This window comes from Triplophysa dalaica, chromosome 14 (genome assembly GCF_015846415.1).
Source record: "Triplophysa dalaica isolate WHDGS20190420 chromosome 14, ASM1584641v1, whole genome shotgun sequence".
In the NCBI taxonomy this organism is placed as follows: Eukaryota; Metazoa; Chordata; class Actinopteri; order Cypriniformes; family Nemacheilidae; genus Triplophysa; species Triplophysa dalaica.
Window position 1 is genome coordinate 11562727 of NC_079555.1, and position 26420 is coordinate 11589146.

Genomic DNA, 26420 nt, shown 5'->3' on the forward strand with positions numbered 1-26420 from the left:
ATTTACAGGAAAATCTGTCCGTGCGTGTGTTTGCTTCGAAGTGTTGCTCTGTGTTATTGTATTATTAATAAAAAGTGTCTCGCATAAAGCAGGTTGGACACCCACTGATTCTATCATTTTCAAAAAAAGATTTGGATCATTTCCCGCATTTGAGAATAAAAGCACAGTTATAAAATCTATCATAGAAAACCAAAATAGTCTCAATAGATCAAAACTAATGTTTGTCTGCATAATATCCTCTCCACCTGCTTTATGATGTTTTTTTCTGGGATAATTTTAAAAGAGTTGTGTAGACATTCTGGTCGCCTGCCTCAATTTATTTGATTCAGTTGCTAAGTTTGGAGAAAAAAAAATGTTTTCTCTGAGAGAACCTGAAATGCCCTTCTGCAGAGCTTTATAGCGCATGTGTGTGTCCTGTCCTCCCACCTGAGAAAGTCAGAGATGAATGGCAACAATGAAGATAGGACGGTCCGAACATAACATTGAGAGGATGAAAGACCTGTTCCCAAGTGAAATGGCGAAGAGAAAAAACTCTAGAAGTAGCGAGGGAGCGATAAGAGCCGTGTTGTAAATGTCTTTTCCCTGAGGAAAGAGAGAGAAAGGGGAGGGGTATTGAGATAGAAAAGACAGGGGAGTTAAAGAAAGACATAAAGAACAAGATGAGGTAAATAACCAGCGGGTAAAAGGTTGAGATAAAAAAGTGTGCGTGTGTAGATGAAGAAGGTGAATACAGCGGAGAAGAGAAGTGTATCTGTCTGTTTAGACGGGGATTTTGCTTTGAATCAATGTTATCGTCACTTCTTTGTGTCTTAATCTTCCTTGAGATGCAAAGGCTACTAGAGTTAGTACCGTGTGGGTGAATAAGTTCCCTTGTGGTTTGTATTTGTGTTGTTTGAAGGTTGTTGGATGTGAAAGAAACATCATGTTGTTTGGAGGCAATTACATGAAACATATACAAAAAACAGATGCAAACCAACAGGGCCTGAGGGGCATGGACATATGTTTCCAGTAAAAAGTGTACGTTGGATATAGTTTCTGTGCATCCAGCAACGTTAGATTTTTCTCCATTTGTTGTGCATTTTATTGATATGTCTTAAAGGTTCACCCCTGCATGGTCAAACTCTTCTTCTATGCATGTAAATCCTTTTATTGCTAACTGCAGTTGTACTTTCTATTCTTAAACAAACAAAATAATATTTCACTTTAAAAACATTATGTTCCTCACCTGAATACCAAACCCCAGCTATCACAAAACTGTAGGGAATATGAACAAGCAACAGAGAGAGAATTCATATTCATAACACCTTTGCAGGGAGAACGTGCCGCTTTCCATTTTAATGCCTCTGTGGTCTCTGTCAGTTTAGTTTTACTGTTTATTTTTCATTTATTAACTTTACTGATTTTGTGTTTAGGTGGCGTGCGCACTGGGCACATTTGAAGTGCAGATCCGACATTGGCTGAACCCTCAGGGCACTCTACAGAACGGTGAGTGCTGTGACCCCCAGGTCAGCGGGGGGCAGCGGTGTTCATCAGGTGATCAGTGTGACACCTTCTTCAAGGCCTGTCTGAAGGAGTATCAGGCTCGAGTCGCACCTATTGGCACTTGCACATATGGTACCAGCAGCACATCTGTACTGGGAGGCAACTCCCATACCTTACATCACCACGGGAACGAGGGGGTCGACAGTAGATATGGACGGATTGCCATTCCTTTTAAACATGCATGGCCGGTGAGTACAACAGTGTTCATTCATCAGTGTTCTATATATTTCTTTGTACTATACTGATTTATAAACAGCCGCGGAAAAAATGAAGAGACCATTTTCATGAATTTTCTATTTCTAGGTATGTGTTTAGTGAAAATCATCATTTATTTCATTGTGTGAACTGCTAATAATATTTCTCCCAAATTGTAAATTAAAATATAGTTTATTTTTGCATTTCTTCAACAGACACTGGACTGGAATGGACAACATGCATCTAATTCTGATTAAATGAACATTTTGAAGGTCTCTTAATTTTTTCCGCGGCTGTATATTCATGCACAATATAACACATATTGTACCAGTCTTTGTCATGGTCGACCAGACATCTTGATAGAGTTTTCAGGCCTTACAATCTAGTGTTACACACACGATTGAACATTTCTGAACACATCAGGAGGTCGTTTTCTAAGGGGTGGTTTCTTGTCACTATTAAACTGTCTCCGAGACCAAATCACCTCTGCTTCCATTATATTGGTTCTCAAGAAAGCACTTCACATTTGTGTTGCACCTCTACATGAGGTTTCCTTAAGAATATAAGCTGGTGTGCTATGTTTATTGACTTGCCGATCGGGAAGTATTCACTTCACCTTGACTTGACTTCAGTGGCATCAGGGAAACCATTCAAAGGTGGTTATGTGTGCCAACAGTTAGCCGGACCTCAGGTATGCTGTGCCAGGGATCTTTACTGAACTCTGCAGCTGTACTGCGGTCAGCATTTGCTTCCCTCCAGGTTGAATCTTTAAACCGAGACTTAATCTCATTGATTAGAGGCAATAATTGTGCGTGTGTGAAACTGACTTTGTGGCAGAAAATATATTTATAAAACGGTCAGTTCTGGTCCTTGATTCTGATTGGCTGAACGGAGCTCTAAGCCGTTATAATATACCTCGATATATAACGGCTGACCGCACCGCACAGCCTAAATAGAATTGTATTTACTTTATTTTATGAAACCTTGCTAAGCATATGGAGAAACCGTTTTATTAAGCCATAAGCCCGGCGAAGCAGTGGTTTACAGTGCATTTTATAACAGCTACGGGGTTTTAGGCACTCTGCTTCACGTCGTGACACAACGTCCTTGCCTGTTATAAATTGCACTGTAACCCACTGCTGAGATTAGGAGATAAAGATTAGATAAGCAGCGTTCTGAGAGAGCTGATATAGTGAATTTGTTTGTATTGTTTCACACTTCTGGGTTTGCTTCATAGAATTGCAATGCTTGGGTTTGTAATATTAAAACCAAACTATTTTCACAAAAATAAACAAAGTAACAGCCCTGTAGGGTTATGAAAAACACCATCGCCCTCGCTTGACTTTGCATTTATTTCCTCTGTGGTCATTGTTTTAACTGGAACATGCGTCTTATCCACTTAACTTTCTGCTAACCTAGAACCTTTCTTTCTCTCTTTCATCATATTCTGGCTGCGATCATGTAAAACACTGTTTGTCTTTTTTCACAGGCATTTTGACATCACAGTTCGTATCGTTTAAAGAAGTAGAGAAGAGCAGACATACCCACCATCACTACTAACATAGACCACTATTCATTGGATTTAAAGCATATCTTATGAGACGGTGTTATGTTTTTAAATGTCACAACCTCGACACAGAAACAGAGATCGATATGCCCATATTGCATCTCTGTTTTCTTTGTCTTGCGGCTAAGATTCTAAACACTGAGTCATTACACAGTCTTTTAATTTTGTGATCAGAATCTGATTTTATGGAAGGAGTTTCTGAGTATCAAGCTCTTCAGTGAGTCACCGAAATCCCCAATGAAAGAGAGATGAGTCTCATGACCTACCCCCGTGTAAAACTTTTAACAGTATTCCCCTGAGGAAATGTCTATCACGGTGCAGCATTACAACCAGCTCCAGGCCAAAGAATCCAAAACAGAAGGAAATATCTTTGTTGCTGTGGGAAGACAGATGAGCCAGTGGTTGTTTGAAGGACTTGTTTGTTTTTTTGTTTGGTGTCTGAATAAATGCCTTCTCTGGTTCTCTTCCAAAACTGTCTTGATGTCTACAGGGATACTGTCTCGTCTGGTAGACCATTGCTATAGAAGGGCAACATGTCATGGGGTCAATCCAGGGTACACACATACTGGTAAAACATATAAGGTCAAATAACAAGGCATGCGTAAATATTGCGCTAGTCAGTCTTTTAAGTGAAAACCTTTTATAATAAGTATTTTGTAGTCTACATTTTTCTTGCTTTATCAACCACGTGTGTCGCAGTGCATTATGGGTGTTGCATTCTCTGTAAACCATGAATTCAAAGCTGCTTTAGAGCTTTGTTAAGAGGCGTTCTTGCATTCCATTTGGAATAGCATACGATTATATTTAGCCATTTTAAAATGCTTCCAGGTAGGCCGCTCAGTATTGGAATAAAGCTTCTAGTTGTTTTCTTCTTCCTATAGTCTGTGAGTTTTGATCTGTCAAGTATGGTTGGATCAACTTGGATGGCTGGTCACATTGTTCACTGGGATTGTAATGAGTCCAAGACGGCTGATAATATATTTGTATTTATTTTGAGTGGTAATAATGTTTTCAACATGGTTCAAAGCTGGCTGGAGCATTGATCTAGGAGAGGGAAATCATCTGATACAGGCCAGCTGTTCTGACTTGCAGAAGCACAGGTAGTAGCCTCTAGCCCCGTCTCTTAATTATTTTTAATATCGGACTGTCACGGGTGGGATTCTGATGGGACCTGGGGCTAGAATATTATGTGGCTGTTTAGGATATAGTAATATTGCAATTGTTTATGTTGAGTGTATTTGGATTGGAAGATGTGATATATTTTATTTCTTACAGACATTATAGAAAATCTTGTCATCTTAATTCCACAGTACGTATATTAAACTTGTCGCAAAAAATGGTACCTGTAACAAAATTGTTTAATCCATGGTACTGTGTCAACATCCTATTCCTAACATAAAAAATGTTATCTTTTATACTTTGTCATATAGTTGATATGATCTCTCTGTTATAAAAGTTTGTGTGAGTGCAATGTGCATACAATGCAAATATATGTAAAAGGGAGCGTCGGGTGTTTATAGAGTCACTGATGTGAGTGTGAGAAAATTCAACAGGAAGAGGGCCGTCTGGATTAGTTTCAGGGCTGGGCTGCAGGGCGAGAGAGAGGGAGTGAATGGATCACTGTGGGCATCGAGGAGGTGAAAGAGCGGTATTATCTGTCCATCTTTGTGTGGTGGTTAAAGTGGAGGGAGGAAGGGGGTATCAAAATCCAACAGCCCCAGGTTAGGAGACAAACAGGTGAGCAGAGTTATACTGGGAAAGGGGAGCTGTTGTCTCTCTCTCTTCACACTGAAAGTGTCGGTTGCCAAGTGAGGACCCATACAGTGTGTTTCACCGTTAAACTGTGTTGTCATACTGTAACGCATTGTGGCTTGTCTATTCTTTAGCGTTTCCTGATAAATGGTGCTGTGATTGAAGCTTTCGGCCTTTATGTGGTCATAGAGAAAATGAGATCATCGTTCTCCTTTTATTCTGTAATGAAGAGAGATTACAGGAGCAAAAGAGTGCAGGGCGTCAATGCTCAGGATGAATGGACATGAGAGGAAGTTGATGTGTGTTACCTCCAGGTTGCGGTGTCTGGGAATTGTTTTTTGTTGTTGTCTTTGGCTTTTGTGGTCATCGCCGCTGTGTAGAAAGTAGAAGGTCTTGGGATTCTCGACTGGGGTTAGACAGAGAGGTTGGTGTTTTGTGGATGACCACAACCGATGGTTGTGAAAAATCCCCATCCAGATGCAAAACAATCTTGCATTGAACAAGACATACAGTATCCATTTACAGTGGCCTCAATGTGTTTTTGAAAACTTAAATCACACCTAGTAAAAAGTATACATTTTATCACATTTGATAATATATTTAAATGGAATTAAGTAAAAGAATTTATAGATTCATAAGAATCATAAGAATAGATTTATATATAGTTACAAATTAAAAATCAACATTATTTTAAGAGTTATTAATTTTTTCTAGTTGTCACACAATAGTTAACGGAGAAATGAAAATTCTCAGTATTTACTCACCTTCTTGTTATTTTAGACCTGTATGACTTTCTACTGCAAAACACACAAGAAGATATTTTGAAGAATGTTTGTAACCAAACAACGACGGTACCCATTAACTTGGTTTTGGGTCCCTCCATACAAAAGAAGTCAATAGGTACCGCTGTTGTTCAGTTGTCAACATTCTTCAAAATATCTTCTTTTGTGTTCTACGGAAGAAAGAAAGTCATACGTGTTTGAAATGACATGAGGGTGAGTAAACGATGACAGAATTTTCATTTTTGGGCGAACTATCACTTTCCTGGATGTCATATAGTGCGGGACATCAGTGTGAACTTCAGGGATCGGACTTCATGCTTGCATGTGTCTGCAAGCAATGCAACTAACACATGTAAACAAAGTTACACGTAGGGTACATTTGTACAACATTGCCGAAATCTAAATAAATCTGTTTTAAATTTCATACCGTGAAATTTGATGGTTTGTGTATGTCTTACTTAAACAGCATGAAAAGAAGTGTCATCAAATCAGCACAGTTTGTTCATTTGAGGTGAGGTTGTTTAGTTGCGCTTGGTTTGTGTACGTTTAATTTCCTGCATGTTTGTTATAAGTGAGACTTGAAGGTTATCTGATGTGATGAAATTTCAGAATCGGATACTTCCCTGCTGAGATATTCAAAGCAATTTATCACTGTCCAGCAATGCTTTGGGTGTGCAGCAGTGGTTTTGCAGCATGTGGACTTTGTAAAGTCCAAATCATTTAAATAGAACAACAATATGGTTATTGCAAAATTCCCTTTAGTCTTAGACTTACATGACATGCACATTTTTTATTTTACACAGGTTTACATTATAATATTAATAAATTATTTATATATATATATATATAAATCTTAAAAATAGGCTTAACTTTCTGTCTGCAAAATATTTCCTATTTCATCCTAGTCACAAGAAAACAATGACTTGGAAATGTACAGACGGCTTTACCCTTTCGGGTTTGAATGTTCAGATCTTTTATACTGCACCACCTCCATTTATATTCTGTCTTCCATTTCTTTTTCATTAAGCCTGAAATCCTGCACTTTTAAGAGGGCAATGTAATATACTTGATAGGAACAGACCCTCTTAAATGACATGTGAAGCCAGTGGGCACGATCAGACACGAGGCCTTACTGGGCTTATGAGTCCCATCCGTCAATTAAACACGTAAAGAGTTTTTCCATGAGTTCACGTCAATCCAAATGACCAAAATGTGGAGCTTGTATCCGGGCAGATAAAATCCAACCTAAAGAGTTCTTTGGAAATGTTTTATACATATTTCATTTGAAGAAAATGTTTTACATTTAGTAATATTTCACTTAAATAATGTCATGTGTGTTTTAAAGGGTGTGGAAGAGCTTTGTTGATTTGGTTTAATAGTTTCATTGGCGTTATTAATAAGAGCATATATACATAAGTTGACTGTGTTGACTTCACGACTGTTAATGTTGAAATTGATGTTGGAATCCTCTTTCTGTGGGTCAGGGTTTACAAACATGCTGTTATTAACAGGGAAAAAAACACCCGTGAACCAGCCAAACAAAAATACACAATTATACATGGGAAAGAAAATATGGGCTGCTCTTGTAAACTTCCATCAAAGCAGTGCTTGTATTTCTGAATCACAAATAAATGAATATATTATCCAAAATTCAAGTCTTTATTTACTTGCCCTCAAGTAATTCCGAACCCAAGCACTGTTACTGCTTTTGTAGAATACAAAAAAATTGTACGGATTGTTATGCAACTTTTGATATACAAGAACAGCCCTGACCGGGCACTGACAAGTTAGAAAAAGAACAAATAAAGACATAAATAAATGAACTGTAATTAAATGCCTAATTTATCGTGCAGATAAAGCTTCTTTGAATCTTGAATCTTGAGAGAGAGAGAGAAAGAGAGAGAGAGTATGAGAGAATGTGTCTCAAGGGTAAGCTGTAAACTGAGCCTCTTCTATTATGACATGTTGTATTTTGGAGAGTTACACCATTCAGTTACCTGGACATTCCTGCTGCCTGGGAACCAGAGAAACTCATTGACCACAGGAACTGAGAGAGAGACTTCTCTCTCTTTCTCTCTCTCTCTCTCTCTCTCTCTTTGTCTCTCTGTCCCACTCTTTATTCCTCTCTGTTAACTTCTTCGAGTACACACACCACATACCTGTGCAGTCACGCAGGTAGACTAATGTATACCCACTCAATTGTTTCACTATTTTCTTTCTCTCTAATGCCCAGCTCAGAGCTGTGGTTCTCAGGATGGGTGGAAGGGATCACTTTATATATAAGTTTAGTAATGATTTTTTTTATGTAAAATATTTTTTTGCCAGATTTTTGTTCAGTTCAGTTTCCAATGTCCCAAACCTCAGATGTTAATCAAATGGTATATCTTTAACATTATGTGCAAACTGAAATTGGTTAGCATTTGCAATTACGTCCAGAAGATTGTGATTGGGGGAGACAGGCCCACCCTGACTCTGACTGATCGACACACCAATGGGCAGAGGACGCAAGTTGATTACATTAAGATTCATTCCTGAATGTGCTGTAGATAAGATTCTAGCCCTGGGACAGTCGGGGATACTGGGACATTATGCTCATTTGTGTGCAAATTGGATTGAAGTGGGAATTTGTATAAAAAGGACTGTGAAGACGGGGGTGCTGCTCTTGTTCACCTTCAGTCAAATGAGGACACGTTTAATTGTTTGGTAGGACATGTACAGTACACAACACAACGTTTTGATAGTGACAACTGCATTTAAATGGGGGGTAAGAAAAGTTGTTACGTAAAGGGTTTTCGTACTCGAAAAAAACTTTCAGAAAACTATCCGAACGCTGGGGGAGTGTATCGAGCACAGAAATACTATGTCATATGTCTAACTCTTATTTTGACAAGTTGACCATGTCAAGCATGACAAGCCAGTACGTTTAACAGTGTAAAGATGTCAGAATACATCAAACACTCGGGCACCTTTATGAAGCAAATAATGCATTTGTGTAAGAATGCATTTATTTTAAACTAGAGCTGGAACAACACGTCGTCAGTACTGTGATAGACGTGACAGAACATTGCAACAAATTTCAATAGGGTTTTTATCCATGCTGTGACTAGTTTTGATTCTACTGCGTTGCCGATGCATATCAAGCGCCAATGGATTTTATATATGGATTCTGTACATTTTCAGACAACAAGTGTTGTTTGCTGCGATTAAAAATAAGCCCTATTAATTTCACTATAGGTTGACTCCTTTATATTAAATACATGGTGTGTTCATTTCTGTAAATATCCAAAGAAATAGTCATTAAGAGGAAATCTTATTTCGCTTATATGTGTGCTTTAATTAATTTATATTTGTGCTTTGATAAATAGTTTGATATGAGAAATATTATCACAAATACTATGACTATTTTATTCTCTGCTCTGTCTTCACTTCACCTTTTCTTTTGCACTTTTTCATCCTCATTGTGTCCTTCTCCTAAAGTCAGTCACAGAATCTCTCCCACACTCATTTTCTCATCTACAAGCTCCTGGGTGCATGGTTAACTACTCTTCTATTCTCCCTTGTCTTATCTGCACTGAACCCACAGTTCCAGGTTTTTTATCTGCTGTCTTCTGTCGAACGTAGAGCTGGTTAAATATTGAGCAGCCTGGACTCTGTGAGGTTTGAGTTATTTTCTATTTGCTCTGATTGGCAGGTTATTTTAATTGGTCGCTCTTTTTATAAATAAGCCTTGTCATTTTTGCCCGATGCATTCGGGCCTTCACGCTCTATTCTCTATGCATGTTTTAACCCGAGTGTTTTCCATTTCTCCCACTGCTTCTGCTAAAATATAGGGCTTAGTGTCCGAGCTGGATAACTGGTGCTTTAAGGGCCATAATTTACACACTAGATGGGGCAGACGGCTGTAAATAGATCTTCTTCAATCAAACGAGAGCACCGGTGAGCGCGGACATCCACTTTGACCGCAATCGAACAAAAACGCAGCGAGTCACCAATACGTGCTGCGCTGATGATGATGTTTTTATGTAAACAACATATTTTCTAAATACACTTTCTTTCCTTTTCATTTAAAACGCAGCGGGAGACTGCCTGTTGCTTTTAAAGTTCAGGAATCACATACCTTTGTCTGGCCAATTAAACCAGGAAAATTTTGACTTTGATAGACAGGGGAAATTACAGCAGGATTGGAGAGAGAGAGAGAGAGAGAGAGAGAGAGAGAGAGAAAGAAAAGGGTAGACTCCTCGGTAATTATCCATGTAATGATAGAGAGAGAGAGAGAGAGAGAGAGAGAGAGACAGACAGAGAATCTTAAATAACATGTTCAGTGTTTCAAATTAACTTGCATGTGATAAGTGACCTAGAAATGGGGCAGAATCCTAAATAATTCTGTTTTTTTCAGATTTAAAGGGATGATTCTGACAAAATTATTAATTCTGTCATAGTTCGCTTACTGTCGAGTTGTTCTAAATCTGTATACATTTCTTAGTTCTGTTGAACACGGAGAAATATATTTGGAACGATGCTTATAACCAAAGAGACTAGAGAGTGAGTAATTCATGACAGGGTTTTTTGTTTTTGGGTACACTATCCCTTTAAACCAACATTATGGTTTAAGAAATTGAGCAAGTACATAAAATCTGTGTTCAAAACTACCTTCTTAACTTGATTTTCAAGGGTAAGCCTATCATAATGATTTATAAGTTGTGCTGTTGTCTGTGATTTCGCAGGAATGAACGCATGTAAAGATAAGTGCTTGAGTGAACTGAAATTGTATTTTCTAAACAGAGATGATGATATAGAAGCTGAAGTTACAGATGAAAAATGATTTTGCGATCTATTTTTAAACATTTGCATACTACTTTATAAGAATTTGTCCTAAAGAAAACCTATATTAATATGTATATTTTTTTAACGTAACTGTACGTTTTGTTTCTAATGTGTTTGAATATTCAAGTAAATGCCCATGGGGCTGACTGAGGCCAAACTGCCTGAAGGCTTCTCCGAGACCAACCAATCCTTCTCAAAAAGACACGAACGGCAGGACAGATAAAGGCTGAAGATGAGGGACAGCAGGAATGTTAAACAGTTTCAAAACACGTAAACATCTTCGAAATGTCCACCCTTAACTAAAAAAAAGAAAACCATACTCCGCACCTGATTTGGAGGCACGTTTTTTATATGGAAGGGACAGGAAATTACACGGTGTTCCTAATGCACACAAACAACAGAGATGACCCCTCCAGTGGATCTGTAAGGACATCTGGTAAAAGTGAGGCGATAATGAATATACCTGCTCTAATTTTATCCCTTCCTCTTCTCAAACCCTCCGTGGTACTCCATACGTCGCTACTGTGCTGGTATCACCTTTTGCTGCCATTAGGATGAGATGGAATGCTGCGGCTTCCATGGCAACACCTGCTCTCTGTGAGTTGTGTGGAGGAGAGGGGGTAGATAAGTGTAATTATTATGGGCTCGAATTGCATGTGTTTTAGTGTGTGAATGTGCATAATTACTGTATCGATGTTTTAAGGGACTGCTTTTCCGCATTGATCGATGTGTAGACCTCTGCACTAATAGCACATTTGTCCTTATTAAAGCGAGAAGGCACTGTGATTTTGTTGTGTATCAGGAGCGTGTGTGGAATGGTATTTTTATAAGACATGAAAAAAAATTGTATCACTCAAGTTTAAAGGGAGGTAGGTTTTGCCGTGGATGGGTTGCTAGAGTGTCCTGACTGGCATTTAATAGACCGACTGTCAAACACATCTAGGAAAATGTTGAACTAAGAGAAGTTTGAATTGAGGTGGAGAACTTGATGGAGGGCTTTGTCAGAATTGGGTGTAAGAACTGTGTGTTAGTGATAGAAAGAGAGAGTGTGTAATTCCTCTCTGAGGGCTGGGAGTTCTTCCTGTTACAAAAAGCTCTGTTTGTACAGGCCACCTCGCGCGGGATATCCTTCTATGACCCCGTCTGTGAAAGATGAGTTTTCAGAATTATTAGTGACTCTGCTTTCATAAAGTCTTATCATAGTGTAGCACATATGAGTTGTTTAGATACTAGATTTGTGTTTTATAGATTGAAGTTTTATATAAGCTTTGCAATATTGTGTCTTGACAGTCATTGAACTTGAGCGAGGTGGAACAAAAATGAGAGCGAAAGACAAAAAGAGAGTGAGTGGGTTATTGCACAGAGCATGAGAATGAACTGAAGTTGGTACATAGATGTTTATGGATGGATGGACAGATATTTAGACGGAAGAGAAAGAGAACAAAGGGAAAGGGGCCGTTTAACAAAAGCTGTCATCGGGGGTTAGGAGGAAACAAATCTTCGAAATATGAGTTGCGTTCTAAATGGCCCAGTATGTTAGCATAGTCAGTGAATAGAAGTTAAGGTAGACGGATATTTGTCTCCATATGGAGCCAAAATACTTAAACTTCTTTCTCTTTTTAATTATTATGTGTGAAAACACTACTCAAACTGTTTATATAACAGAATGGGGTGGAAAAGTATGTGAACCAGACTGTGCCTACGGGCTTCCTCTTCACGTGGAGTAGAGGGGGAGAGATGGTGAGAAGAAGAAAACTCATCTATATATTTCATAGCTCTTGCAATCTTGTTGACAGCCTCAAAGTGTTTTTTCCAGACAAACACAGTAGTTTCTCATAGTAGAGAGCTGGGGACATATCCAGTATCCTTCATTTCAATAAAACATTTCACTGTTAGAATTAAAAGACCAAATACTTATAACAAAACGTGCATCCATCCTCATAGCAACACCCTACAGGACGTGACGCAACTTGACATGGGCAAGCACGTTTTCTTTCATTTTTTCTTTTTTTAATGCTGAATAAATGTTGAATTTTAAAGTTGATAACTCACTTTATATAAATACATCGACTGCTTGTGTCTAGACTAGAAATTAAAATACCAGACTATTTTAAGCAAATCCTAATCCACATCTTAACCCCCCTCAACATACATAGATTGTCATCTAAGCCAGACATTTTTATTAAATGTTACTGAATGGATGAAGGACAGCAGATGTTCTAGCAATATCTGAACTCAGGCCAGTATGTAAGGATAATATATATTGTCTGTGATGAGCATTCGAGAGCCTTTCGCAAAGTTAACATAGTCCGGCAAATCGAGTGCCCTTCAACAGCATCAAGTGCTGCGATTCTGAGGAGCCTGATGAAGTGAACTTTGATCGAAGAGCTCATTATGAATTCACTGCCAAGCAATTTTGTCTCTTTTTCCCTCAAGTGTGAATAGAGCTCTTTCATACACAGACATTCAAGCATATTATACTGTCAAAAATATCCTTTGCCATAGGCTTTAAGAAAGTAAAAAACACCCATGCATGAAATTAAAGCATATGCGTATACTGATCATCTTGCTCTATAGGGAAAGAGAGAGTACTATGAATATTAAAGCCATTCTTTTATGATATTTGTCTGTTGATTGACAGCTAGTCATAGTCTCGCATGGTTCAAGATAGTTTTGGAGTGTTTTGATGCAGGGACATTAGAGGCCTCTCTAAAGGACACCTGCTGGGAATAAATTGGGACACAAGACTTAAAGAAATGTGTCTGATGCTCACACACTATTGGTCAAAACTTTGGGCCACTTACTACTTATTCATATTTTTTCAATAGAATAATAGAAAAGTGATCAAATCTTTGGAATAACACAAATTTGGAGTTATGGCGTGGCTTGATTTGTGCATTTTTGTGTTTATGCATTTTGGAATTTATGCATTTATCCAAAGCAACTCGAAGTGCGTTCCATCTTTCAGTTTGTGTGTTACCTGAGATTGCGCCCGTGACTAAACCAAACCTGTTCAAATATGTTATATTTGTTATATTTTAGCAAGTTTAAAGTAATTACCCTTTGCATAGTATTTGTAGAAAAGGCATGTAAACTGGGTTCCTATAAAAGTCATGCAGTCATGCCAACACATTTTTCTAATCAAATAAATGAATTGCATTAATGACAATAAATAATACAGAAATCAATTACTTACAACATTGTGTATGTAAAAAAAAACGTATTAACATTTATAAATAACTCTGAAACACCTTTAGATTATAATATTTGCTAAATTCATAGAAGCATTTCAATCAACATTTTATAGTGCAACATGAGTCAACAATCATTTTCATATGAGATTTCAAGGCTTACTTACATAGCCCAAAGGTTAAAATTTTAAGACCCTCTCGCAATACTCTTGCTGCTGTTGTGTTGAGTGCTAAACCCCAAGAGTTTTATCTCTGAGCTCTTGTCTTTTCTGTGTTGCTGATGTTTACTGGTTGATCTTCCAGCATCTGTACGTCTTTTTCCTTTTTTTAATTTGGTAGTTAGGGTTCCATGTGTTTGTATGTGATTATGCATGATTGGATGTGAAACAGTAGCTCTGACATGATAAACAGGATATGATGTATTTGTGTACAGAAAGTTGTGTAATGGCACGTTCTTTGGTCCGGTTTAGACAGTTCCCACAGATCTCAAAAATACTGCATCAACACAGAGATTATAACTGTCTGGCATCCTTTTTTTGAGAGACTCCATTATTGCATTAAACCTCACCATCCTTCCCTTTCAAAACACTACGGTGGCTGACAAATGGCTAAAATGTTGTCACATTTTTGCTTCTTTGACGAAGGAGCAGTTTGTCCGTTTAGGGCTACTGTAGAAACAACATGGCGAATATCATGCAAGTGGACCCACGGTGTATGTAGATTGTCTTGACATGGATGTCTTTAGTTTATACACCTTTTAACAGGCGCGGATTAGCACACAGGCTTGCACACCCTCATTGGCCCATAAGAAACATAACAAAAATAAGCGAGTGATTGGATGGATGTAACATTTGGGTCACATGTGTCCAATCAGCTGCAAGTGAAATCATGTCAATAATTTTCATTTACTTCACTGCTATTACTAGATGGCAAAATGTCATAGAGAAAGTACAATAGTGGAGCACAAAAACGGAATATACAAAGGTTAAAAGAACAATGTGACTAAGATAGCAGCAGGAGGACTGGATAACTTTTCGCCTTGGCTTACATCGGTTATTAACAGCGGGATCCTTAGCTGTTGCACCAGTTGGCTCGTCATGTCTTTGGATACAATTTTAGGGAGTTATTCCAAAATGACACGCATACACAGGTTGGTTTTAAATGATGGCTTTGTTTTAAACACAGTATATGTAATGCACAGTGGTTTGTGTCTCTGTAAAGATCCAACAAAGCATTTTCAGGGGGGCCGTTCATATTTAGCATATAATTGTATAAAACTGAAGCTTGCTGGCAACCAAGAATGTAGAGGAAACACTGTAGTATTTCTGTCTCAATGTGTGTGTATCTGAGTGCGATTGTTCCCGGTGGTCTTACGTCGTTATGAATGTGCATACACATGATAGTAAACAGAACCCGGGTCAACGTATTGTGTATTTTATTCACTTGATGCTATTATGCGCAGCGCAGAGTAAACAACACTTGGTCTTACTTTATTTTCGCTAACAGAGCTTTCTGCTGCTTGCAAACAGACTATTTATCAGGACTATTTTTAAATCTGGTAACATCGTATTACTATTCATATGTCGCTCTGATTCCACTCTCAACGCCCAAAACAATGCAGGCTCACGCTTTCTCAAATCCAAGATAAATGGCCAATGCTATCATCTCTTATGTGTTTTATTGAAGTAAATACATTATAATCGGCTGTAGCGCATGCGCAGGGTTCTGTAACAATGTGTTAGATCTACACTAGATTTTCAGAAAGTACCAGTGCACTATAGGGTATTGTAAACACCATTGTACATAAATATGGTACTAATCATTGAGGGAGATAACATTCTGTTCTTGTCAAAACACATCACACCTGTTTGATGACTCATGCCTCATTTATCAAAACATTAAGATGTAAAACTGACATCACTTATAAATTCATCGGAATGGAAATGACAGTGCTTCCTCACAAGCCAAAGGTGTGGTAGACCAGGGGAACGTTCCTACACCCTTCCTGGATGTGTGCGTCTGTGTGACTCACCTGTGTGCCTGGATTTGACCTTGGCACAGGTCTGTTGGCCTACACAGGGCTGATATATCCTGAGAGACAGAGAGAGAATAGAGGAAAGGAGAATGGGAGATAACACCCTGGACGCTGTCCAGCACTGATGTAATGGGTGTGTGTTAGTGCGGTTTTGTTTTAGAGAGCTTCACTTCCTTACCTCTGTTCATGTGCCTCATCTCTTCCGCCAGGATGTAGCAGAGCCAAAACACAGACTCTGTGAGCTGAGAATATCAGCACCCACCCACGTACACAATAGACATCACACACCGCGGATCAGACGCACTCTGCTACACATGACATTACAGGCTTAACAAGAATCAACTTCCCTCAAGTAAATATTTACAGATCTGAATGCTACTTATTCAAATGGCATTTTCCCATCAGGGGTGCAGACATATGGACTGGGTTTGGCACACCTGACGGTTGTTTTAAATTGAAAATATGACCTTTGTAATAGGTCTCAAGGCAGTTCGCAGCATTGGCACGAAATTTGGAATCTATTTCTTCTTGTTCATGGACACCCCTTTCTTGGTGTCATTCAGCAAGACTTATTTTCATGTCACTCAGCATGACTTTCAATACAAACACTGCATTTGTATGAACATTTATATATATATAACCTGATATCCAAAGAATTTGTGCATATTTTAAGTGGTGGCTTACCAACATCTTGCCTCACCCCAAACCCTAAAAGGCTCATTTAGCTAAAAACGTGAGTTTCAAGGTGGCAAAGCCCACCCCTAAACTTAACATCACAGTGGCAAAGTCAAATTATTACACAACATACGAATGAGATCGTAGGAAATAGGAATTCACACGAATGAGACTTCAAATTCACTGCATTTCATGAAATGGAAAAACATGGTATTTTGTAAATTATTAAATATTGTGGGTGTTATCGATGGTTGAAAAGAACTTTAAAAACGTTTTATTGATTTGATATTTGCAAAACCCAGTGATAAACATAAAAGGTGACTTATAATAATGGTTTATGGCAAAAAAAAATCAAGAAATATGGAGATGCAAGGTTCTAGAGGACCTCTGTTTAATGTTCTAATTAAGCATTAAGATACAAATAATGTGACCATGCCGTAGTCATGGTTACACTACAAAAGAAATTCTTTATCTGTGTTTTTGTCTTGTTTCCCATTAATTTCTCATTAAAGACATCTAAATACTTAAAACCAGATTAAATTACTTTACAGGCAAAACAGCACAAGATCACAAGACTTCAGTTTTCTTTCAAATAGTTTGTTCTTGGTTTAGGCTTCAATTTTTCCCCAAAAACAAGGAAAGCATTTTGAATGCCTGCATGCTGTAATGCTTTACAACTTAAAATTAATGTTCAATATAAATAGACAGTCTGAACTTTGTGTTTTATGCTGAACTGAACACAGAATTCTTTGCTTTTAGGGTTTATGTTTGTGTCAAACACTGAACGAGTGGTCTTGGTTATCTCTCGTTGCAGGGGGCTGAGAAAGACCTCCAGGGTGTTAGAGAAGACCGCTGTGGGTGGACATTTTTGTTTGTGTGTCTGAGAAATTTTCCTTTGTTCTGGTTGTTTTTTTAAGGGTGTGAGTGCTGTGTCCATGCTTCAGACTGTCAGGGCACTGAGGGCTTGCTATACTCGTGTGTGTATGTGTGGTCCTGATAAACCCTAAAAGCGTGAGGAGAAAAAAGTCCTGAAAAAGATACTAAAACCATTCATAATTACCATCATCAATATTTTGGAAAACAGCTTATAAATAAAACAAAATGATGATAAAAATTTAAGATAGCAAAAAGATTTGTGTGAGGTTTAGGTGTAGTGTTAGGAGATAGAAGATACAGTTTGTACAATATAAAAATCATTATGTGTATGGAAAGTCCCCGTAAAACACTGAAACCCAACATGCATGTGTGTGAGTGAATGTGTTTAAGTGGAGACAAAAAAACGATGGCTATCATTTTTGAGTGAGCTGTATAGTTGTAGATATAAAGCCATTGTTTGTGTGTAGTTACAACACACTTAATGTCTGTATAAATGTGATTTTGTTTTAATACTGTTATTGTCCTTGTCAACTGATTATATAAAACAATCTGTTTACATTATGTATGATGTCTATAGCAAGATCTTTATATGAAACATTTATTAAGTGCTTAACACTGCTTACACATTTATTTACACAAAGGTGTTGTACTATTTTTCTGTCTGAGCATGCTTGCCATACAGTGTATTAATAACCGTTTACACTATGTAGATAATGGACACAGAAGATCTTGAAAACCATGGTCACTGTTAAAGGGATTACTCACAATTAAGTTGCGCACCCAAAAATATGATATTTTGAAAAAAATTCGTGACCGGACAACATTGGACCTCATTGACTTTTATTTTATGCACACAAAACCACTGAGACATTTCTCAAAATATCTTAATTTGTGTTCCACAGAAGAAAGAGTCATATGCATGTTTTGAATGACGCAAGGGTGAACTGTACTTTCAATATGGGTTCCAGTACTGTTCTGCTGTGTTTGGGTGCTTGAGTGTGAAATACCCATGAGCCTTTTCAGTCACATGAACCCATTCTTCCTAATCTCGTGTCCATTTCCCAGTCAGTCATTCAATCACTGAATCACTTTCGCTCAACTGCAATTTTATCATGTGCGCTTATTCCAGCCTCCCCCACTCTCATGTGTTCTCCCCTCTTCACACCTCTCTCAGATACATCACTCCTCTCCTCTTAAGAGACGGACGTGCCTGCACATCCTTTCTGCCTTTTAGACTTTGTTACCCAGAGTGCTGCAGCTGTGTGATTTGCGTCGCAGGGTTTGGTCCTCCCTCACCAAAGAACCACAGTATAGCTTTGAATTATTCATTTAGAGGACATGTAGCGGAAGAATAAAATGGTATCTTTCTCACTTGTTTATTCTTTCTGTTAGTCTGTATCTGTTTGTTCATTCCCGTACACTCAAGAATTTGGTTATCTGCCCGTTTAAGTTTTAATGGCGTGGGACGCTTGCTCAATGCGGCAGTGTTTAAAGTGCTCTATTTGTTTGAGTTTTCAGGACTGCGTGGTGTCTAGTGATGATGGTTTATTGAGTGACTACAGACAGCAGTGGTCTCTGTGGTACAGCCAATCGATGCTGTCATACTGCTGTTTTCTGGTCATTTGTTGTTTTTAGCGTGTCACGCTCTGTTATCCCGGTGGATTGAAGTGGATCTTATAAAAACTTAAACCACCAGATTTAAAAGCACGCCACCAACAGCAATGTTGGACGATTTCACATCTGTGCTTAATTTGTGTTTTTCAAACTCTACATTCTTAAAGGGACAGTTCACATAAAAATGAAAAATGTCATGTCCATTTGTTTTTCCAGAATATTTGGAATTTACCGAATAACTTCACACCACTGACTTTTATTATGGCATAAGATGCAATGAATGTGAACGGTTACTAAAAAATATAAATAAACACAATCTTTTCACTGCGAACACAGTTAGCTACAAGAATTCTAAACCTAATACAAAAAAACTTGCAAGCATACATGAACATAACAATGTATTAATATGACAATATAAACAAACTTTGATTTTACCAATGTGCATTTCTTTGTTTTCTTTTTGTCTAGAAATCGTTTTCACTTGTGATTGAGGCACTGGATCATGACAACGAAACATCGGAGTCAGGTATGATGATGATGGTGAGGTGCGTGTGTGTGTGCATGCCTGTGAGAAAACTAAAACCCATGGATCATATGCTTCCTCACACAAGATATCTCTTAGTTGCACAAGAGATTTGTGGTACTATAAAAGTTCAGAGACGGCGAGATGGAAAGACACTTTTTAAACACCAGAGACAATCTTTATTTACCCATCATGCTTTCTTCAGGGGATTACAGGAGAAGAGGTCACCGACTTTGACTCTTTCATTTCCTGTGTTGCTTTCTGATTGTTTCTTCTTATAATTGAAGAAAAGCTCCATGACTGAAAATATGTTGGTACATTTGACCCACAGACACACACACACACACACACCAGTTATGTTCTCACACAGAGTTGTGGCAGACTCTTCAATGAATAAATGCATAAATTACATGTGCTCACGCGTGCTTTAGAAATGATGAGATATATTTTAATTGTTGGACTATTGCCAATTCATCTTTTGTAAAACCAAACCATGGTGGTATGGGCATGCACAAACATCCTATCAGAAAGGTTGAAAATAATCCTGAAAATATCTCACACCGTGTCTACACCGGACAGTATGGACAAAATGTAAAATTATAATTAGTTCTATTGCGTTCTCTTGTCTCATCGCATCCGGTGTAGACACGGTGTCATACAAGGATACTCACCTTCGAGTTGTTCCAAGTGTGTATACGTTTCTTTGTTCTGATGAACACATAGAAAGATATTTGGAAGAATGCTTATAACCAAACAGATATCAACACCCATTGACTACCATAGTAGGAAAAAATACTTACATTTACATTTATGCATTTGGCAGACGCTTTTATCCAAAGCGACTTACATTGCTTTATCCTATACATTTTACATTGGTATTTGCAGTCCCCTGGGATCGAACCCACAACCTTGCTCTTACAACTGAGCTACAGGAAAGCAGAAAATACTTTATCATTTTTTTTTTATTGAACACAAAAGAAGACATTTTAAAGAATGTAGAAAAAAAGCAAATAGTTTTGGGGCACTTTTGACTACCATTGTTTTTTCTTACTGTTCAATACAACACAAAGTAATTTTTCCTACTATGGTAGTCAATGGGTGTTGCGATCTGTTTGGTTATAAGCATTCTTCCAAATATATTTCTCTGTGTTCATCAGATATAAGACATTTTTACACATCTGGGACAACTCGTAGGTGAGTAAATGATGACAGAATTTTCATTTTTGGGTGAAGTATCCCTGTAACAAACCACTAATTTGAAACGCAAGCTCATTTCTATTCTCAGATACTCGACTTAAGGTTTTCTATCTTTGTACTGAGCTTATGTACAACGAAATAGAAAACTGATAATGTTTTGCATTAGTGATGTTACATATGGCCTAAGGTGATTAAAAATTTGCATTGCATTCCATGGAAAAGCTAACAGCATATGGGCGTGGAAGAATTATGACTGTTTCAAGTCTAGGTGAACTATATCAAGACCAGAGCCTTTGGACTGTCTCAGAGATTTTAAAGGGACAGTTCACCTAAAAATACAAATTCTGTCATCTTTTAACAACCCTCAAGTTGTTACAAATCTGCATAAATTTCTTTGTTCTGTTGAATGCAGAGAAACATATTTGGTAGAATGCTTATTTCCAAACAGTTCTTGGCCACCACTGACTACCGTAGCAGGACAGTTACAGTAGCTATAACTGTTCATCGCTTTCCTACATTCTTTAAAATATCTTCTTTTTTTCTGTTCAACAGAACAAAGACATTTAAAAATGAAATTTTCCTACAATGGTGGTGAATTGTGAACAGATTTGGAACAACATGTGACTGCATAAATGATAACAGAACTTGGTCAACTGTCCCTTTAAGATCACTATGTTAAAGCTTCAGTCCCATCCTGATACGCACACATTCTTTTTCATTAACCTTGTTCTCTTTGTCTTTTTATTAATGTTTTTTCTTTTTTTTTTCCTAACTTTCATTTCACCTGAAAGTCCCCTTTTTATTATAATTTTCTCATCTTCCCCTTCTTTTTCTTCTCATCCCCCACCCGTTTTTCCTTCTCCCTTAATCTTTCAATCTCTCAGCCCTCCAGCTCATGTCATTTCTTTTCATATACTATATCCATTCCTTCTCTCGTTTGATGGATTTATATTCTGTCTGCCGTGAGGTGAGGCTTAGTTGGGCTGAGGTGTGACTCTAAATGACGTGTGTGTAGAATTATCGAGACCTTTTTCTGCCAGCTTTAGATTATGACAAGCCATGTTTCTGAGCGCCATAGAGCTTCAACAGTCTTAAACAGTGTCCAACCTGAAGCAATACCTTCTTGATAAAGAGTCTGAGGGAAAGAGAGCACCAAGGACACAAAAGAGAGCACCAAGGAAATTTCTCATTTGCACCCTAATCTTCACTCTTAAATTCATGTAGATGGCTCTACATCTGCGTTTTATTAAGCTCTTTTTTCAGTCAAACACCTTTTCTTGGCTGTGTGGAACGAACATCATTGACGTAAACAAATGATAATGAAAGCACATTCTTTATGCTGTGGTGTTGAAGGGAACAGCTCACCCAACATGAAAAATCTGTCATAATTTACACACCCTCATTTCTTTCCACACTTTCTTTCTTTCTGTCTCTTTACATTCAGTGTGCTATTTCAGAGATAATATATTGTGAGACCGGATTCAAAACAGACTGTCTGGGAGAACTTGGCTGATCAATAGATCTGTCCAATACAATACACTAGGGACTAAAGAGGAAGAGAAAAAAGAAAGAATGAACCCAGTCTCCCATTGTTGACAAGGAGCTTCAGTATTATCCTATATTACACTAAATGTAACTGGAAGCTCCTCTTCTCTCAGTTTTATACTTGGGTGTTGAATTATAGTGTCTGGGAAACCTTTTGGAAGGATAACAGGTCAAAATTGTAGCTAATAAAATCAAAATATTAAAAAAAATATATATGTATTTACATAGTGAAGATACATATTTTAGCAGTACATGTCTACCCTGGGAAGTTTGCCTATTTTCTTTCTAGTGCCTTTACCTTATCCTACCAGTTGACTTATATGGCTTGCAAGAACAAGAAGATTTGGACATACATTAATTTCTCTCTGTTTTTTCCTTCAGGTCGGGAGGAATTAATAGAGCGAGTGTTGCTGTCCTCCATGCTAAACCCGGGTGAACAGTGGCAGTCTTTCCCCCATCATGGCCGCATGTTCACACTTGAATATCGTCTACGCTTCCGCTGCAATACCAATTACTACGGCCCATTCTGCAACAAGCTGTGCCGTGTACGCGACGACTTTTTCGGCCATTTCGACTGTGATCCTTCTGGTACCAAAGTGTGTAAGGAGGGCTGGACTGGAGCAGAGTGCACACAGGGTGAGTGGATCAAGATTTTACATACTGTGGTGTCAATGATAGTATTAAAAAATGTACTATACTATATTATTATATATAAATATATATTTATATCGCAATTTCAAAAATTGACCCTTTAGACTGGTTTTGATGTCCATTATCATACTGTATACTCGTGTGTGTGTGTGTGTGTGTGTGTATATACTTGTCATGGTTCCACTATCATGTCATGTTTTATTCCTGTCTCGAGTGGAGCCATGGCATTGCCTGATGGTTTTATGCGGGAAAGACAGTTCTTTCTCGTGTCTCGTCTTTGGCCCCGCCCTCTTCACTCCTTGTCAGCTTTCCCTGAGTGCTTAATCCCCAGCACCTGTTTCTTGTTAATTATCCTGTGTTCGTTCCCTATAAAGAGTCCTCATGTTTCGTTGTCCTGTGGACGTTCATTGTATGCTGTAGGATGTATGCTGTATGCTGTATGTCTTACCTTGCATTGTAGCTTCTTGTTAGTTGTTCCTGTACCCGTAGTGGTATGAGCTGTATTCTTGCCATTGTCCTACCTTGTTCCTGTTTACCCCTTGTCATAGTAAGTGTAAGTTAAGTGTTTGTATCAAGTGTTTGTTTTATAGTCTAGTAAGTCAGTGTCCTTGTTAAAGTTTATTATTTATCCTGTCTTGTTTTTCCCATTGTGGGTTTTGTTTAGTCCTTTTGCCTTCTGTATAGTCTTGTTCTGTTTAATAAACCCCTGTTAACCCCTTCACGTCTGAGTCCTGCCTGCACTTGGGTTCTCCTGCCATGTCTTGCCACGAGAACCATGACAATACTATAATGATAGTAGTGTAGTATGAAAATACATATTTTGGAGAGTATATGGTTCACGTGACAACAAAACCAGTCTTAAGGTTCAATTTTTGAAATTGTGATTTTTACATTATCCGAATAAAAAAGCTTTCTATTGATGTATGGTTTGTTAGCATTGGATAATATTTGACTGAGATATAACTGTTTAAAACTCTGGAGTTTGAGGGTGGAAAAATCTAAATGTGCTGTAGCAGGCGGTTGCTATGTAGAATCAGGTTTGTTTTAATACTCTCTATTGGTTTACCGCTGTAAAGACAGTGTGGAGAGTAGATGAACCTGAAAGCTGAAATTCTAAGCTTAGCATATTGATACCAATCTTGATTGGACTATAGCAAGTTTGCGAGTGTGTTACAGGCCATTTTTGTAAGCAATTTTGCTGCATCCACTCACAAAGTTTCGATATATTTACGGTAGAAAATTTACAAAATACATAGAACATGATCTTTACGTATAATCCTAATGATTTTTGGGGATAAAATAAAAAATTATAATTTTGACCCATACAATGTATTTTGGCTATCACTAAAAAATGTTCCTGTGCTACATAAGGCTGGTTTTGTGGTCCATTTTTGCAAGCGGCATCATTCTTGTGGATTTCATTAGGTTTATTATTACCTGATGATACTAATAATCATCCTCAAACATTTTGATGACTTAGTCCCTGTGCATATAAACGACAAAATAACCACACAGCTGCAAACAATAATGTTGTTTTTACAATAATTTTTCTGCTCCGTGGCACCTGTGCTATTGACATCATTACTTAACCGAACCAATGCTGTCTGTGTATGTACATGACATATGTTGTGATTTCATCATAGCGTTGTGTAAGCAAGGATGTCACTTGGAACACGGCACCTGCGATGAGCCTGGAGAATGCAAGTAAGTCCAAAGATAAAATTATAACACATACCACATGCAATACCTTTTTAATTATTTTTGTGATTTTGCTCTCTTATTCTTCTCTCTGTCTTTCTTTCTCTTTCTGTAGGTGTCATTATGGCTGGAAGGGTGACCTGTGTGATGAGTGCGAGACGTTTCCTGGGTGTGATCATGGCACTTGCACTGAACCCTGGAAGTGTATGTGTGATACAAATTGGGGCGGCCTGCTCTGTGATAAAGGTGAGATGACACCTGCATCTTGTTGATGTTTGTGTATGTATGTGTATTTGTATGTGTTTTATCTGTCAGTTGATAATCAATAAATATAACTATACAAACAACTTAATAAATGTGTTGAACATTTTAGGATTCAGAATTTGTTTTGAACTTTCTGGATGAAAAATTCTACATGTTTTAACTGTCTAAAGTTTGTAAAAAGATGAAAAGGATAAAGCTGTTAAAAGTCAGAAATGTTGGTTAAAGCCGCCCTAACACTCGTGGTTTCTGCCAAACTCATATTCATCATATTCATATTCATTCATAGAGTAGTTTTGCATACGTTGTATGTTCGAAGAGTATTTAGTTGTATCACATTTATAAAAGATAGATAAAGCTGAACGATTACTTCCGAAATCATACGGCGCATGCGGGGGGGAGGGGTAGGCTGAATTAAAGCACATTGTCAGCCAAACACAGACATCAGTTTCACTCACTGCATGCGGTTCATGTCTGGCATCTTTAAGCGTTTTTTAGCTTTTAACTTTCCGAAACCTGTACGATCGCTGGAGGAGCAGAAGAGCACTTGATGTTTTTTTGACAGAAACACTTTTTTGCCTGTCAATAATTTTGGCACATAGGTTCAAGTGGTTTGGTGACTGTTTTTTGGGTAATGTGCACGTGGTTACAGAAGTTAGCAGAATGACAACATAAACAAGTGTCAACCGTATTTAATCATATGCTTTCACGCATTGCCTTTGTCAAGATCAGTGTTTTCAATATCAGCGGATTTGTTGACCTCAAGCATACAAACCTGCTTTCAACAAAACCCAATGACATGTCCACAACATTCCCGCACTATTATAACCTTGGCGTTCATCACACCTTAGTGCACACTAGGCAACATTTGTGTAAACAGATCCAGTTTAGCTGTAATGAACCCACGCGTGGGGTTTGATCAGAGCTTTGTACAGGTGTAAGCTGATAGTCTTGGGTAAACGGAATGTGAGCTCGCCGCTTCTTCAGAGGCGGATGCTTAAACAGACTCCTGCCATTCAACGGTAATGTTAGCGGCACTGTCACACCCTCACACACACACACAAACACACATCCACAAAGATGAATAGAGGGCACTGAACTCTAGATAATGGCTTGATCTTGATTCTCTCTATCTCTCTCTCTCACACACACAACACACATAACGTGATCTCAGGAGTCAGTTCTGTATCATATTCCATCAGCACTGTTGTTCATTTACTTCTGTCTATTTGTATGTTGTGTTTTTAATTCTTCCAGTTATGTATGCTTGTGTGCTTTGGGTAATGTTTAAATCATCTTCTCAGGCGTAACCTAGTTTGAACTCATGGTTAGACAATGTTTGATTTCTGAAACAAACTAGATCTAAACAATCTCTGAAAATGTCAAACTCAATTTAAGTTTAGACCAAACTGGTATTTGGTGTAACTTCACGAGTGTAACCTTAAAATTATTGTTTATAAATAATAGTTATCCAAAACACAACAAAGCTTTG

General features: G+C 38.0%; 1 protein-coding gene across 2 annotated transcripts in view; it reads left to right on the forward strand.

Moving 5' to 3' along the window:
* Window positions 1–26420, forward strand: part of LOC130435648 (protein jagged-1b) — a 42668-nt gene that overhangs the window by 4875 nt on the left and 11373 nt on the right. For both annotated transcript variants that reach the window (XM_056766414.1, XM_056766413.1), the window contains 5 exons: window positions 1413–1730; window positions 19522–19579; window positions 22700–22954; window positions 24613–24673; window positions 24783–24913. In XM_056766414.1, the coding sequence (XP_056622392.1) occupies window positions 1413–1730; window positions 19522–19579; window positions 22700–22954; window positions 24613–24673; window positions 24783–24913 (823 nt within the window). The remainder of the gene's footprint in view (window positions 1–1412; window positions 1731–19521; window positions 19580–22699; window positions 22955–24612; window positions 24674–24782; window positions 24914–26420) is intronic.